Source organism: Diospyros lotus, chromosome 13 (assembly GCF_014633365.1).
Source record: "Diospyros lotus cultivar Yz01 chromosome 13, ASM1463336v1, whole genome shotgun sequence".
NCBI classification, from domain to species: Eukaryota; Viridiplantae; Streptophyta; class Magnoliopsida; order Ericales; family Ebenaceae; genus Diospyros; species Diospyros lotus.
The window spans coordinates 8,402,668-8,419,133 of NC_068350.1; the positions used below are offsets into that span (position 1 = coordinate 8,402,668).

The 16,466-nt window shown below is 33.7% G+C and overlaps 1 protein-coding gene across 1 annotated transcript; it reads left to right on the top strand.

The window, feature by feature from the left end:
- Positions 1–6,593: 6,593 nt before the first annotated feature.
- LOC127788307 (F-box protein At2g39490-like) lies at positions 6,594–9,061 on the top strand. The gene is made up of 3 exons (XM_052316441.1): positions 6,594–7,628; positions 7,966–8,124; positions 8,551–9,061. The coding sequence occupies exons 1-3, from the start codon at positions 6,828–6,830 to the stop codon at positions 8,908–8,910; spliced, it is 1,320 nt and encodes a 439-aa protein (XP_052172401.1). The 5' UTR covers positions 6,594–6,827; the 3' UTR covers positions 8,911–9,061.
- Positions 9,062–16,466: the final 7,405 nt, after the last annotated feature.

Here is a 16,466-nt window from a genome sequence, read left to right on the forward strand (position 1 = left end):
TGGGCCTAAATACTTTCTATTGGTTTGTTTTATTATGATGAATGCATTTGTTTAAGTGATAGGTTAATAAAAAAATATTTAAAAATTTAACTTTAATGAGATATTAAGTAATAACTATATCGGAAAAAAAGACTTAAAAAGTATCTGAAGCCTAAGAATAGGTTAAAAATGATTTGAAAATAGTATAAATTAATAAAGTCATTAAAATTCAATTTAAGCACATTTAGATAATTAAAATTATAATTATCACTCTTAATCATGGTTTTAAAATGAATAGTTATTTTTTAAAAATAAATTAAGAATGAGAATATTAATGACCGTTATGTGAGCTTGCTTACTCAACTAAAAAAAAGTTAATTATTAGAGGAGTCGAGAGAGAAAAAAGTTAATTTAATAATGAAAGTTAAATTATAATTATTTTTTTTAAATTATCTTAATTTTTAGTTTTATAACACATGAGAAAATGAATTATTACAAGTTGCCCCAAAGTAAAACTGTTCATAGGTGATGGAAAGGGTAAATCACATCAAATGTCACCTAAATTTGGTGTTTTTTTATAATGCGGTCACTAAATTTGAATTCCTTGTAAAGTAATCATAAAAGTTTGAAATATTTTGTAATTTGATCATATTTGAGATTTTATGAGGTATATCGTTGGAGCTCCTGCCATGGCAAACAATCAAAGTCAAATGCTGGGTATACAAAATTGCCAATGACAATGCGCCATGTGGCATAGCTCTCATATCCCCACCAAACCTATTCTCCTCCCTCTTCCCATTATCTCTCTTTCTTTCCCGCCTACATCTGCTACCCTTCATTTTTGGCCGCTGATCACTGATGTTCGCCTTTGCTGTGCCTCAATCGTTATTCGTCGCCGCCGCTCTCAACGCTTCTACTTCGCTAGTCACTACTTCACGCGTCGGTCACCGCTGCTTCCCTGCCGTCTTCATTTCTTACTACTTCGGTCACACATAAAGAAAAAAGAGAGAATGGGTGTCATTGTTTGCCACTGTTGTCGCCTCTATCCCCGTTTGTCATCGCTGCCATCAACGTTTCTATTTCACCTGTCGGTCACCACTGTTTCGTTGTCGCCTTTGGTTTCTCGTTGCTTCGCCACTGTCTCTGGTTGCTTCGATCATGCATGGAAAAGAAAGAGAAAGAGCAAGAATAATAGGTTTGGTGAGGATTGGGGGGAGAGGGGCTGTGCCACATGGCGTATTTTCATTAACAATTTTATACACTCCACATTTGACATTAATTGTTTGCCACGTCAAAACCACATCATCATCACGGCAGGAGCTCCACACGGTAAAAAATCTTAAATATGATCAAATTACAAAACATTTCAAACTTTTGTGATCACTTTACAAAAAATTAAAATTTAATGATTACATTACAAAATACACCAAAATTTGGTAATTTTAGGATTATCATTCTTGCGCGATCCCTTGTCGCTCGTATTTTTTATTTCGACAAAGCAAGCAAATCGCAGGTAGAGGCTTTGCTTCACTGTGCAAAGTAATCAATCGAACCCACGACTTACTGATACGAATCCTAATTTATCATAATTCAATCACTTGACCTGCACCCAAGGGATCAAAATTTGATAACCTTTGGTGTGATCTATCGTCAGTGTAGACCCTCATCGAGTTGAACCATTTCATGAACCTTTTTTCAGGGGCGGAGTTACGTATAGTGAAGGGTGGTTGCCTATCCTTCAATTTGAAAAATTATTACTGTATATATATAATTTATTTTTTTAAATTTTTTCCTGAGCATTAAGCCACCAATGGTTGTAATTGCTCACCCCTCAATTTTAAAACTTGAAAAATGCTGCTTTCCCCCTCCAGGCTACTTTCTGGGCTACCCATACAATTTTTTAATATTTTTTTACAATCCGTTTTCCCTTACTAGTCTACTGCTTCCCTTACCCCCCACATTCTCTCAAAGACTTTCTCTCTCTCTCACGACTCTCCCCCCTTCCCTTTCTCTTTCACATGACTCTCTCTTCCTCTTGGCTCTAGAAAATGCTATTTCCCCCTATCTCCCTTTCTTGCTCTAACGGACACTCCCACTCTGTTTCATTAATTAACACATCCAATTAACTCTCCCTCATCTCTTTATCTCATTAATTAAACGTGTTAAATTAATTAAATATTTAAATTATAAAGTAAATAATAATATATTTATAGTACATTTTCTCTCGTAGTAATATTAAATTTTTGTGACTTAATAAATTAAATTATTTAATCATTAACATTAAGTTTTCATTAAATATATTATTATTTAGTTCAAATTATTTGAAAAGAACAAATTTTAGGTTTTCATTAATATTTATTTCACTCCACTGCTAATTGAATTATAAATCCAAAGTGTTATAATTCTCAAGACTATAGCCAATGAAGGAGAATTACATGCTAACCATTTCAATTACAGATCTAAAATTACACAACATCTAAGAAAGCAATCATAGAATATTCAATGTTACAATATCATTATAGAATTTACAAAACAAAAATCTAATTCACCCATGTTGATACTTTTGGATTTCACTGACGCTCAATGTTGATGATGGTTGCAGAACACGATGGATCCAAATTCATCGACATCACCTGAGAATGGCAATTGCCTACTACTAGTTTCGATTGAGTAATGTTGTGACCTAGTCTCTTGGAAACAAGGAAACAACACATTTTCTTCTTGGATGACTGGATTTTCAAAATTACATATAGGGTTTGGATCATTCACGGGGAAAGATCCATTGTCACAATATGGGTTTGAATTAGTTTCTAGGTGAAACCGATTTTGAATATTGTGAGGGTTTCCATAAGAGTTTACAAATAGTAATTCCTCTAATAAAGATAGATAAAATTGCAGATTGATAACTTGTTATTGGAAGGCAAAAATATAGGAGATGCATCCGTAAATAGGATCTTGAAGCCTAGTTTGAGCTTCATACAATAGTATAGTGGCAACCCCATAACGGTCATTTACTGGAAGTTGAGCCAGGAGTTTGGAGGCATTATTGGCATCAAAAATCTTGTGGATGGCTACAAAATCAGTAGGTCATTCTTCATGGTAGAAGTAAGGGGCAAAGTCGCACAATTGAGTATATTTTCTTCTTAATACTTTGCAGGCACTGCATGGAGAACCGATTTCTGACATGTTCTTCTAGTTGTTTTGAATTTTTTTTAATCAGTGACTTATCACTATTTTCAGGGTTTTGATCAACAGGGGCGAGAGGGCACGAGCGAGAGCAAGAGGGCGAGGATGAGAGCAAGACAGAGTAGTGAGATGAGAGAGAGGCAGCAAGAGATAGAGTAGTGAGAGGCGAGAGTGAGGGCTAGGGAGAAACTATGAGTAACGGAGTAAGTGAGGTAGGGCAACGAGAGATAGGGGATTTGAGGGATGGTGAGCAGGCCGTGGACGACAGCAAGGATGTAGATGGTTGTAGATGCGATGGACGCTGTGGGAGACAGAACAAACAAACAAACACAAATACAAAGACAAACAAAAATGAACAACGAATAACTGTGAAATCCTAACAAGAACAATTAATTACAAAGACAAAAAAAAATGAAAAAAAATGCAAATGAAATGGAGCTCATCGTGAAGTCGAATGAGGGAGACTTAAGACACGTGGATCCGATTGGCGTCATGGATCTGATCGGCTGCACAACGAAGAGGCAGTGATGAAAGAGGGAGATACTAGAGGCGGCGACGAACAAGGGAGATGCCAAAGATGAAAATATTTGAGAGAGAAGGTTGCTTTCACGGTGAAAATTCGGTTGGTGATTTACAACAATGTTTTTGGAAGAGAATGAGATAGAGATAAAGAGAAAGAGATGAAAATAAACAAGGGTTTTGAAGGAGAGAGGCCAACAGTCACACTAAACATGAGTCGTTCTTTGAAGTTGGAGAAGTCAACAGTCGCGCCGAATAGGGTTCGTGTTGACAGTTGGGTTGTTATTTTAATTTTATTAAAAATGATTTTATATTTTTTAATATTATATTATATTATTATTTTTTATTATTTTATTTTTGTTCACTCTGCTTAAAATTCCTAGCCTCGCCCCCACCTTTTGTTATTGTCTCTACGATTGTCCCTCGTAGATCTATTAATGTAGATCTTCATTGTCAACTTATGGATCTAACCATCTCCAACCACACTCCCTATTTCACTCTTTATTATATTATAAATAATTCACCCTATATTCTGATTTTGCTTAGAAAACTTTGCATGTTCCAACCACACTCTTTATTCTCCTTCCTATCACACTTCCTATCCAACTTATTTATTAATAAATTTCAATTTTATTTATTTGACCTATTTTATAATTTTTATTATTATAAAAATTTATTATTTATTTGATAATTTAATAATAAATATGATGGTATTGGAATTTTATAATATTTAATATATTTATAAATAAATTTACTAATAGTTTTTAAAAATAATTATTTAACAAAATTATTTAAAATATTTCCATAATTCGAAATTTAATTGGTCAAATTTTGTAAAAAATCAAAAAAATAAATACTATGTAATATAATAATAATTATCTTAAATACAACATTAAATAATCTAATTGAGTAACTTTGACTTTCGTTTTTAGGATCAATTTCAAAACATTAAATCAAAACATATAGAAAAATTATGTAATGCATAAAATGAATCAAATATACATAATCAATAATAAAATACACACATACACATATAAATAAATACACACATACACATTACATTAAAATAATAAGATACACACATATACATAATTAATAATTAAATACACAAAATAATCAAATACCCACAAAATGAATAATCAAGTACATAAAATAATTAAATACATACATATACAAAATATATAATTAAATACACAAAATAATTAAAGACATATATAAAAAATAATAATCAAATATATAAAATATAATTCAATTAACACTTCAATACATACAAAAAATATATAAAATGAAATAAGGAGCAAATTTTAGCTCCTCATCTATAGAGAGTCATTTTAATCTCAGCCAAATTTTGAGGAGTGATAAAGAAATATAAAGAGTTGGATTGGAGATGAATTTAAGTACTTTTCTAACATATAAAAAGCAGAATTGAAGATGAATTTAAGCACTTTCCTCCTCATTTTGTTCGCCCGGCAAGAATTCTGGCCATGCCTTCCAGATGGCCTAAGAAGTCGTTTTAAATCTAATGAAATTAAAGCTTTTTGGGGACGTCAAGTCAGATCAAACAATCCACCAGCCTGCTGACTCTTGTTTATCTAATAGCATTTAGGAAAATATATTATGCTTTAACATTTTACTGAATGATTTAATCTCTAATTAAAAATAAAAAATTTACCTTTTCAGTTTCAACTTTATTTTCTAAATTATAAAATATCAATTTTTTTATTTTCTAAAAATAAATACTATTACTTTTTAAAATAAATAATATTAAGGCATGATTAGGTGTAAAATTTAAGTTAAAAAAATTAAAAAACAATGAAGCCCTTAAGTTTGTAAGGAATAATTGATTTTGATGTTATTTTTAGATGAAATATTAAATAAGTCATTATATTTTAAAAAAATTTAAATAAACTATTGTACTTTTTAGACTTAGGGTAGTTTATATATTATACTTTAGAAAATATAAAAATAAAATATTATACTCTCAAACTTTAAGCTACATTAACTATTATTATAAATGTTTTTTTTTTAATATCACCTAATGACGTTTTAATTTTATAAATAACATTGATTTTGTAATCTCACACAATTACAATTTATGTCCTTAATAGCAATTTAGTCACGTGTCTTAAAAATACAATGATATATTTAATTATTTTAAAAGTATAATAGCCAATTTAATTTTAAAATTAAAATATGATGACTTATTTCACACTTTCCCCTTCGTTTATAGCATATATTGGCCCGTTTGTTGCAACTTAATTAAAGAAATTATAGTTTCTAGTTTCTTAAATTATAGCTTCTAAAACTTAGAATAAGTTGTGAACCTGTTTGCTACAGTTTCTTAGAAGTTGTAGTTAAGTAGTTGTGGTGTTTGATACCATAAGCTGTAAAATAACTTATTTTTGTATAATTGTCCATAATACCCTTAGTAGTTATAGAATGATAATTTAAAAATTAATTAGTATATATGTATAAGTTTCAAGTGTTATAAAAAAATTAATTAAAGTATAGAGAGAGAGGAAGATGACGAGAGAGAGGAAGAGATCTGAAAATGGAGATGGCGGTGGAGAAGAAAAACCCATGATTGCGTAGACAAGAGGGTAATTCTTTGTTAAAAATAAGGGTAAAATTATCATAAAAATGTAATTATTTAAGCAGAAGTTGTAAAAGCTAGGGTATCCTAGTTTTGAAAAAACCAGCTTCTACTCCTTCTAAAAGCTAGTAGAAGCTATAAGTTAGAATTCTATAAACTAAAACAAACACTACATTCTAACTTTTTTTAAGATAAAAATTAAAAATTACAGCTTTTAAGCTGCAACAAAACAAACAGCTCATTCTATGCCACAAACTTACAGAAATATAAAGGGCTGCATTGAAAGAGCCGGAAGGACAGATGAAGACTCACCTTGTCTGGTTGGCATTAGGTTGAGGGTGCAGCAGACAACTTTCCGAATCTCTTGGTTAGATTACTACACTTGTGGTGCCGTGGCGATGAGTTCAAAATCCAAACACTGAAGAAATCAATTAATTTCAGCCTTCTTCTCCAATTCTCGCTGCACTCTTGTTTTGATGCGATCCATCATTACTTCTAATATCATGCTCTTTTGAGCTACGAGTTTGGTTCTACTGCAAGAGGACAATCCATGGAAACGGAAAGGGTTGATTTGATCAGTGGGTTACCGTTTGAAGTTCTGCGGCGAATCGTTTCGTTTCTTCCGTTGAAAGAAGCAGTTAGAACCAGCGTTCTTTCGACACTGTGGAGCGGCCTCTGGAAACCAGTTCAAGTAAACATGGAAGCTGATTCAAATGAAAACCTAGCCCGTGAAATGGCTCGATTCCTGAGATCTCGGGAAGGTCCTCAGCAATGGAAGTTCCATCTCAAAATCCGCGAAAAGGACGGTTTAAAGATGGAGGATGACCTAATGTTCGCGGCCACCATGGGAGCAGAGGAGGAGCTCCATCTTGATTTCTTTGGAGGGATCCGAACGAGAGACAATTTCGATTTGACGTTAGAATCAAGCTGTTTGAGCCCTTCCAAATATTCGTGTCTCAAGACTCTGCACCTAAGATCAGCAAACAGGTTCTTTCAACGCCTGGTTTCTAACTTGTTCTCCAATTTTCAGTTTCTCGAAAGCTTGAGGCTAGAAAATTGCTGCGGCCTAGAGAATGTCGATATCAAAGCAAATGGCTATCTCCAGAGATTCGCGATGGTAGATTGCCCAGAAACAGCCAGTATCACACTCTCTGCGTTGAATCTAAAATCCTTCAGGTACAGAGGAGCTCTTCCGCTGATTCAGCTGAAGAACTCGCCCGATTTGGTTGATGTGATACTGGATTTGAGAGAAGGTCCTGGCCAGATTGAGTTTGATTGCGAGGATGTTCTACCACTTCTTGAATCTCTTCGAGACATCGAGACTCTCACGATAAGCAGTTGGCTCCTTGAGGTAATCCGTAGTTTTGGTGTCACTTATTGAACTTAGCTGGCGCCCAATTACACTCAGAAATCAGTAGAAATAGAAAAATACAAATTTAGCATGGTTTCGCTTCAATACTTACTTTACAATCAGATTGAGTTTTATGTAAGAAGTTCTGTCTTGATCAAATATGAATTTGAGAAATTATCTAACAAACACCAACAACATAAGCTTCTATCGAAACCAATGTCCATTTCTTTTTCCAGTTTCATCAAGGAAAATGGTAATTTGCTAAATTTTTACAGACAATAATTGTCAAACAAGCTTCCATTTCTGAAAGCTGCTAGTTGATTTGCTGGTCTTGAAGTGGCTGTGCACAGGTGGGGTGATATTCGGCAGGCTTCAATTCCAATTCAACAGGCTGAAAGAACTCCGCTGGGTCGGCCCCCAGATCGACCAACCAAAGAGGGATTCATTGGCTTGTTTCTTGGACATCTTGCCTGTCTTGGAAAGATTGCTTTTAACAGTGGGTATTACCAGCTTTTTTATTTTCACTAGTAATTTATTAATGGAAAATTGAATAAAATTACAATTATACGTTTTTTTTTTTTTTTTTTTTTTATGACACTCCATAAACGCTCTTGCTGCCTCGCCCTTTAATTCCGACAAAAGAGGTAAATCATGAGAGGTTGCACACCCAAAGAATTGAATCCATGCACAAATAGTTTGACGGTGGCCAACAAGCACTTACGTTTCATCCTTGGACCACGGAGCTGGGCCCGGGGGCTATATGTTTTTTTTTTATTCATTAAAAACATGTGTAGACAAAATGAATGATAATTTTATTCCACCGACGCAGGGCACACCTCATTAGAAAAACCACTGTCCATTTACAATTTCTTCCTCGTCTAATTAACATGTTTCTCTTCATTTCCGTAACTCAAACGCGCAGATTGACCAAAGCTGCAGGCAATTTCAACGGCCCTTTTTCATTCAGTACTGGCACGAGCCCCACTTATGGACTGAAAATTCAACTGCCGAATCGAATGCTTCGCAGCTGAATCACCTTGAAGTTGTTCGGTTGGTGGGGTTCACGGATACAGAAGATGAGTTGCTGCTGATGGATCACTTGCTTAAGAGGGCGTTTACTGCGAAATCGATGATTCTTACCTCGCCGGGGAACCGATCATGGTGGGTGGCTAAAATCCCTTGCAGTCAGATGAAGCAGACATCGAGGTGTCATTCAAAACACATAGGGATTTCATTTCCAGACAAGAGGTATTTCTTTGGCTTAAGAGAACAAAGAGAATGACTGACGGCTCGCTTGTAGCAATTAATTGGCAAATGCCTGGTGTTGGTACTTTAGCATGAACTACTTACTTTTGGTCTTTGTGATGGGTAAAATTGTGGTGAAAATCGAATCGTTATTTTATTTATTTAAACCCTAGACCTTAAAGGCCAAACCACAGAAAATTTGAATAATTTATTTTCTTGAATTAGAATTTGTTTGGTTTGAATTATTTCAAAGAGTAATAGTAATCTTGTTGTAAATTATTCGAACGAAGAGTGGCTATCGGGAGTGATGGGTGACTCTCTTAGGGTGGAGCGACAACGATAAATGACTTTCCCGGGGTAGCGACAACAATGGATGAGTTTCCCAGATGGATTGATAGCGATGGATGACTTGTCTAAAAAGAAAATTAGTTAAGGATGCAGGTGAAAATCTCCACACAGACCCTTCAATATTTAAGTTAGCATCTCGAAGATATAGAGTAGTCAAATGAAAGAAAGAAATGTGAGTATGGAGATAACATATCAAATATGAATGATGACTCCCTTATTTATAGCGATGAAAGAGGCAACTAGGGTCGTGCATGGTTACGTGGGGCCGCACATGGCGACTCGGGCTCGGGGCACCCCTGGGTGACGTCACTTGGGGGTGCTGGTCATGCGAGTGCTCGCGCGAGGGGTTGTTGTAGTGCCTGCGTGGCGGGTTGAGGCCATGTGCTCGCAGGCTCCTTGCCTAGTCACATGGCGCTGTCTCTTTCCTCTGATTCTTTTGTTTATTTTGGTTAATTCACTTTGTCCAGTAAGGCATATCAAATGTTAATAATTATTTTTAGGATAATGATTAATTTATAATAAATAAATTTTATTTTTAACCAGGTGGTGGAAGAGAGACATGCTACATGCAAATTTGGCCCTAATAGATATAATGAGATTCACCGGTCGTTATAAAGAAGCTAGCTAATGAAATATGAGTTATCCAACAATCGCCTAAATACGACATTACGACAATAATCGAGCTAACCTAGAAGTGGATTATTTTAGTCTTTAGAATTAGTGTGAGTTACAAGAAAAATAATCTTTAAATTAATTTCTATATAAAAAATAGAATAAATTAGATTTTACTTTAAAATGCTTCAAATTATTTTTCTAGATATCTAAATTTTAGTTTTTAAACATTTGGATTGCATATGAATTCACACATAGAGAAAATGATTTAAACTCATCTCAGCCTCAAAGTCCGTGGTAATTGATCGAAGTTGGGTTCAAGTTAGGGCAAGAATTGTATTTAGCATCTTGCCCTAAATCGGGCCCAATGCCGCGCGCACGCACACACACATATTGTCTATTTTGTTAATTCAACAAATATGTTATTTTGAGGTTGTAAAATTTTGTCATTAAGATGAATCACATTGCTATTTTACTTAAAAAAACAAAATTTACACGTGTTGTTGACTGACTATAATAATATATATATTTTTTTCTATTACGAGACCATCTTGTTGAAGTATGCGTGTGACCCTCTATCATATGACTTAGTGATGTGAGGTGTCTTGGTGGCAAGGGAGTCTCAGGAAGACTTGTGTCTTTTAGAATGGCACGATGGTTGTGACTCTCAATATGGTATATGAGTTGTGACTCTCAAGATATCATGTGGGAGTTTGAAAGTGTCGTGGGAGTGAGTCTTTTGAACTGAATGACTCTCAGGGAAACACACGAGTCCTGGGATGATGAATGACTCACAAAGTGACAAATAACCTCTTGAGAAAATAGCAAGTTAGGGGCACGGGTGAGATAACTCGTGATCCCTTCAATACTTAAGTCAGTTTTAATTTTTAAAAAAATTAAATTTAAATGGCATAGTGAGTATACTTGGACCACCTATTTATAGAGCAGGAGACTAACATGGGATGTGCTGCCCAGATTTTTAGGCGAGTATTTAAGAGATATCTTTGGTGCATCTTGGATCGGGTCTCTTGGAGTTTGAGTCCTCCTGAGTCATTCAATCATGCACTTATTCAGCCATAAGGCCATGGCTCGGGGCATCACCCATTCGACCATGGGGCTAAGGCGTGAGACTTGAACCATTCGATTATGACTCATCCACACACTCGCATGAGGTTTGCCACTTATTTGGTTCCTTCGTGTCTTCAATCGCATGAGGCTTCCACTCATTCGTCATAGGCTTGCAATTATTCGGCCTTCAATCGTTTCCAAGACTTGAGAGACTAAGACTGCGTTCTCTTTGATATTTTCAAGTCATTTTTAGTTTTCAATTTTTTAAAATAATGAAAACGCGTTCTCTTTACTGTTTTTAAAAATGCATTTTTGAAAATAAAAAAAAATTATAAAGAAAATTCAAAACAACAAAAAATTATTTTGAATGTTTTCATCCAAAACAAACTCTAAACTAAAAATACATTTATACATTTATTTATTCATATTTTATTATTGTAATGAGAAAAAATATTACAAAATTCATTAACTTTAAAATGTATATATTTTTTAATAATATATTAATATTAAATATTTATAATTTACTGGATAATCAAACTTAGTGAATAAAATATTATTAAAAATTTATTTTCAAAATTTCAAAGAGAACACGTTTTCTAATTTTCTGTTTTAAGAAATAATTTTTTAAAATGACAAAGAGAACGCGTTTTTAATTTTCTAAAAACATATTATCAAAATAGAAAACTAAAAATGAATTTAAAACTAAAAACTGAAAATTAAAAAGTAAAGAGAACGCAGCCTAAATTATTTTCAATACTCAATCCAAGATTCGAGGTCCCCAATGTTTAATCCCTAAGCTTATTCATTCGCTGATGACTTCTCTGTTGGCTACTCATTCTGCCAAGGCTTCAATTGGCTTTCTCACTCCACCCCACCGTCATTTCTTTTAATTAATTCCACTCACTTATTAATTCTAAGGCCCTCCTTGCTTCCACCTTCTTCTTTTTTTTTTTTTTTAAGCAGTATTTATTAATTAAAGTATAAACTAAAAAAAAGATATAAAAAGTATTATAAATAAAAATATTTTTTATTATATCTATTAAATCGATCTGATAATTCTTAAAAAAAAAGTTATGTGATTTTTTATAAGTTGTTCACATAAATTTATCTCATTTTCTCTAAATAAATTTAATTTGAACCTTATAGATAAGAAAAAATAACTCATATGTCTCCCAATATATTCTAAAAAATTTAATGAACAATCTAATAAAAAATCTAAAATACTTCACAACCTTATGTTGATCATTCCATATCTTGATTAAAAAAAATTATAATCATATTTTGATACAATCTTATCTTATTTATTTTAACTAACACTATATCGATATATATATATATATATATGCAAGGCTTTCTTACAGCCTTCACATGCATATCTCAATTGTTACTGTTGTTGTCAAAATATAACAATTTATTTTTAATCATGGGAGAATATAATGTGTATAGTTGATCACGAGAATCTCGAGAATGTAGAGTCTTATGAGTCTCGGGGGCTTTGAGAGTCTTGTGAGTCTCATCACCAAGTGTCTTGAGAGTCTCGGGGGTCTTAAGAGTCACAAGGGTCCTAAGAGTGTTCATCAAGTGTCTTGTGAGTCTCGTTACCAAGTGTTTTGAGAGTCTCGTGCTTGCTGAGTGGTGGGAGACTTTCAGGATCTTTTGAATATGAGACCTGATGAATGAGAGACTTGGATCTTATGGGAGACTTTCTGATGATCGAGTGACCTTTAAGACGAATGCACGGTTAGGAGAGTGGGTGAGTGTCCACGCACAAATCCTCCAATGCTTAAGTTATTCCTCGAGAGCAGAGCACAATAGTGTATTCAAAATGCCAGAGATAGCGTACTTGAGGTTAGAGGCGTGGCTCATATTTATAGAGGAGGGAGATGGGGACACGTTGTGGCCATCTCAAGAGTCTCGCGGCCCATCTAGAAAGTCTCGCGGCCCATTTAGAAAGTCTTGCAGCCCATCCCGAGAGTCTCACGGTCGTCCTTAGAGTCTCGGGATGGCGTATACGAGGGATATTCTTGGTGGCGAGAGAATGACGAGGTTTAGACATGAGGCAATCGGGTGAGTGACATGAGATAGCCGAATGAGTGAGGGGAAATCACACTTGGCTGCACTCTCACCCTACAACTAAAACACAAAATAAAACACAATAAAAATTTTATATTTTTCTTTTTCTTTATTTTGGTGACAGGTTTATACTCATCAGTGTACGAGTGCAGTTGTAGTCCAAATTTGAATTTATATTTTCTGGATGAGTTCAGGAGATTTATTTATTGAAAAAGAAAAAGAATGTCACACACACGCACACCCATTTGGACAAATTGACAACAAGATTTTTTATGATTTTTTAGACAACATATACTAGGAAATAAAACAAGGCAGAAATTGAAATAAATACTGAATGTAAGAATATGAAATTGAACAGCACTTGAGTTAAGACAATTTCAGCACCAACCCGTTGATTCCCAAACTTTAGCATAAATGATTAGCAACATTAGTTTAATTTTAGATATGAGGGTTTGTTATTAAATGCAATTAGAGATGATGATAGTTCTAGTTTAAGCAATCCTCATACATTATATGCGGGATTCTAATTTAAGCAACTACCATAAATCCAACTGCAATTAATACACAAAACAACTAAATTAATTATTCAGGTTTGGGTATGATAGCGTTTCCAGTTCTAGTAACTCTTATGCATGACATGAAAGCTCTAAGTTAGGCTTACGCTCAAATCCAAACCTAGTAATTTCTCAATAATCAAGACACACTCATACTGAAATTTAAATTAATGTTACTTATTTAAAGTACAGCTTTCTTTGAAAATTATTAGCATTGGACACTGTCCTTGCCTTAACCCAAGATTAGATTTAGCTACTCATCTCTATTTAAAAGTTGATTGACAAGAATTTAAATGACGTAATTTAAATAACAGAATTTAAATGGCAGAAATTAAAATAGCAGAAACTAACCGGCGGTAGATAATTAAAAGACAAGAATTAAAATTGCAGAAATTTAAAGGCATAAATTAACTGGCCATTTAGGCAGTGGATGATAAAGTAACAATAAATGACATAAGAATTTAAAAGAAGAAAGAAAGGAAGTAAGATCACAAGAGAAAATAATAAAGAAAATGAGAAAGAATAAGAACAATTCTCAAAGAGAGAATTATAAGGAAACAACTAAACTTTGATTCAAGAATAATAATCACCCTTACAAATGCAATTAAGTAAGCTATTTATAGCCCACAAGATGCAATACAAACCACACAATTTCAATTATTCAACTAGACATAATTATATCTAATGGGCACTTACACACTTAAAGTTAAATGGATTTTAGTTATAAAACACACCTAATATTAAATAAATTTTAGCTAAAATACATACCTAATAAAGCACTCATAAAGTTAAATGAATTTTAGCTATAATACACATCTAATAGTTAAAATGGATTTTAGCTAAAAAATACACCTAATAAAGCACTCACAAAAAAATAAAAAAATAAAAATTTCTACAATTGAGTTTTTAATCTTCATTAGGATTAAAAATAATGCTTGGGTCTTCTCCAAATGATATATTTCATGGATTGTTTAAGTTGGCCCTTAATTTTTCATGGGCTTTTAATTCTTCATGGACTTTAATTCTTCATGAGTTTTGATTCTTCATGGGATTTAATTCTTCATGGGATTTAATTCTTCATGAGTCTCCAAACCCACATTCTTCATGCCTACAAAAAAGAATAATTTAATATTATTAATAAATTATATATTATATATATATGTATTACACATGACACACATATATATTAGATTATATTATATATATATTACATGCACGCATATAATGATGTGTATATATTATATTTATATATTATTATTATTATTATTATTATTATTATTTTTAAATTTTACTTTAGAACTTCATTTCATTCATTTTTCAATTTAAACTTGTATATAACCATAAAATATATATTAATATCTAATAATTTAAACCATTTTTAATATCAAAGAAATGTGTAATTATAACAAAATTTTTATAAAATTAACCACTAATCAACACTCTCAGTCAAATGATCGAGAGAATCTCCATTTCTCGGTCGTGTGGCCGAGAAAGTATGGGTTGCTCCTTTCTACCACTTGGATACTTATTTACGATCCTGCCACTCAATCTTCTATGAACCTTTTCTCATTTGCAAGGCATATCAATTGCTCCTTACTATTTCGGTCGAGAATCTCGGGCGGAAGAGTTCCTTATCCTATAAACTTTTGGATATTTGTTCTTTTGAGTTGTTTCATCTTTTTTATGTTCTTTCGAATCTATTTGTGCATCGTGCATTTGAATTTTTAAGCTCTCATGCTTTCCAATTTCCTTACAAAGGTACACAAAAAGTTTGCTTTCCATAGATGTCGAGTTATGTACTAGACAATGCGTTTGATTTTACTTGTTGACGAGCAATGTACCATATACTAGGCTTGATTCTGCTCCCAATTATCACGTTATGCGTAGGGCAATAGGTTTGCAATTATTTTTCTCTTGTTGTCGGGCTATGAGCAAGACATCATGCTTGAGTTCATTTTTCCTTCATTGCTATTCTTGAGCAGGACAATGGATTTTGGATTTACCCTTCATTGTCGGGCCATGTACGAGATAGTGAGTTTGGATTTTTTTTCCAGTTGTCGGGCTGTGAGCAGAACAATGGGTTAGGATTTATCCCTCATTGCCGGGTCATGCGCGGGGCAATGAGTTTGGATTTTTCCCTTAATTGTCGGGCTATGAGTGGGGCAATGAGCCCAAATTCATTTTTTCCCTTATTGTTTCGTTATAAGCGAGGCAACAAGCTTGAATTTTTTTTCCCTCGTTGCTGGACTGTAAGTGGGGCAACAAGCTTGAATTTGTTTTTTCCTTGTTGTCAAGTTGTAAGTAGGGCAACGGGATTGAATTTATCTTTTCGTCGTTGCCGGGTTATAAGCGGGGTAGCGGGTTTGAATTTGTTTTTTCCATGTTGTTGGGCTATAAGTAGGGCAAGGAGCTCAAATTTATTTTTCCCATGTTGCCGGATTGTAAGCGGGACAACGAGCTTGAATTTATTTTTTCCTCATTACTGGGCTATAAGCGGGGTAACGGGCTTGAATTTGTTTTCCCCTAATTGCCGGGCTATAAACGGGGCAAAGGGCTTGAATTTGTTTTTATTTCCTGGAAGCAAAACATGACAAACACACTTTCATAAAGCAATGTGCAAGTAATGAAAACGCCAACATTTTTTGTATGGTATAACAAATAAGCGAGTACATCAACTGTTTCATTTTGAGGTCTTATCACTACCATTAATCACAAGATACACAGGTCACACATAATTTCAAATAGTTTAGTTTCTCGATCTTTCATATAATCCCTCTTGAATGTGTTTGAAGTTTGCTCCTAATTTTATCTCTGGGGGCGTTAATAATAGCTGGATGCCTTCTTCAAAAGGCATGTCCATTCGTGGCTTATCTTGGCAATGGATAGTCTCTTATTTCTTTTTCCTTTTTGTGGATGCCACATAACAGGTGCATGGTTT

What these genes read in the sequence shown, in the direction of transcription:
- LOC127788307 (XM_052316441.1), top strand. Translation starts at nt 6,828, where the DNA reads ATGGAAACGGAAAGGGTTGATTTGATCAGTGGGTTACCGTTTGAAGTT. An exon ending in TAAGCAGTTGGCTCCTTGAG is followed by an intron (nt 7,629 to 7,965) that starts GTAATCCGTAGT and finishes CTGGTCTTGAAG; the next exon opens with TGGCTGTGCACAGGTGGGGT. An exon ending in TGGAAAGATTGCTTTTAACA is followed by an intron (nt 8,125 to 8,550) that starts GTGGGTATTACC and finishes TCAAACGCGCAG; the next exon opens with ATTGACCAAAGCTGCAGGCA.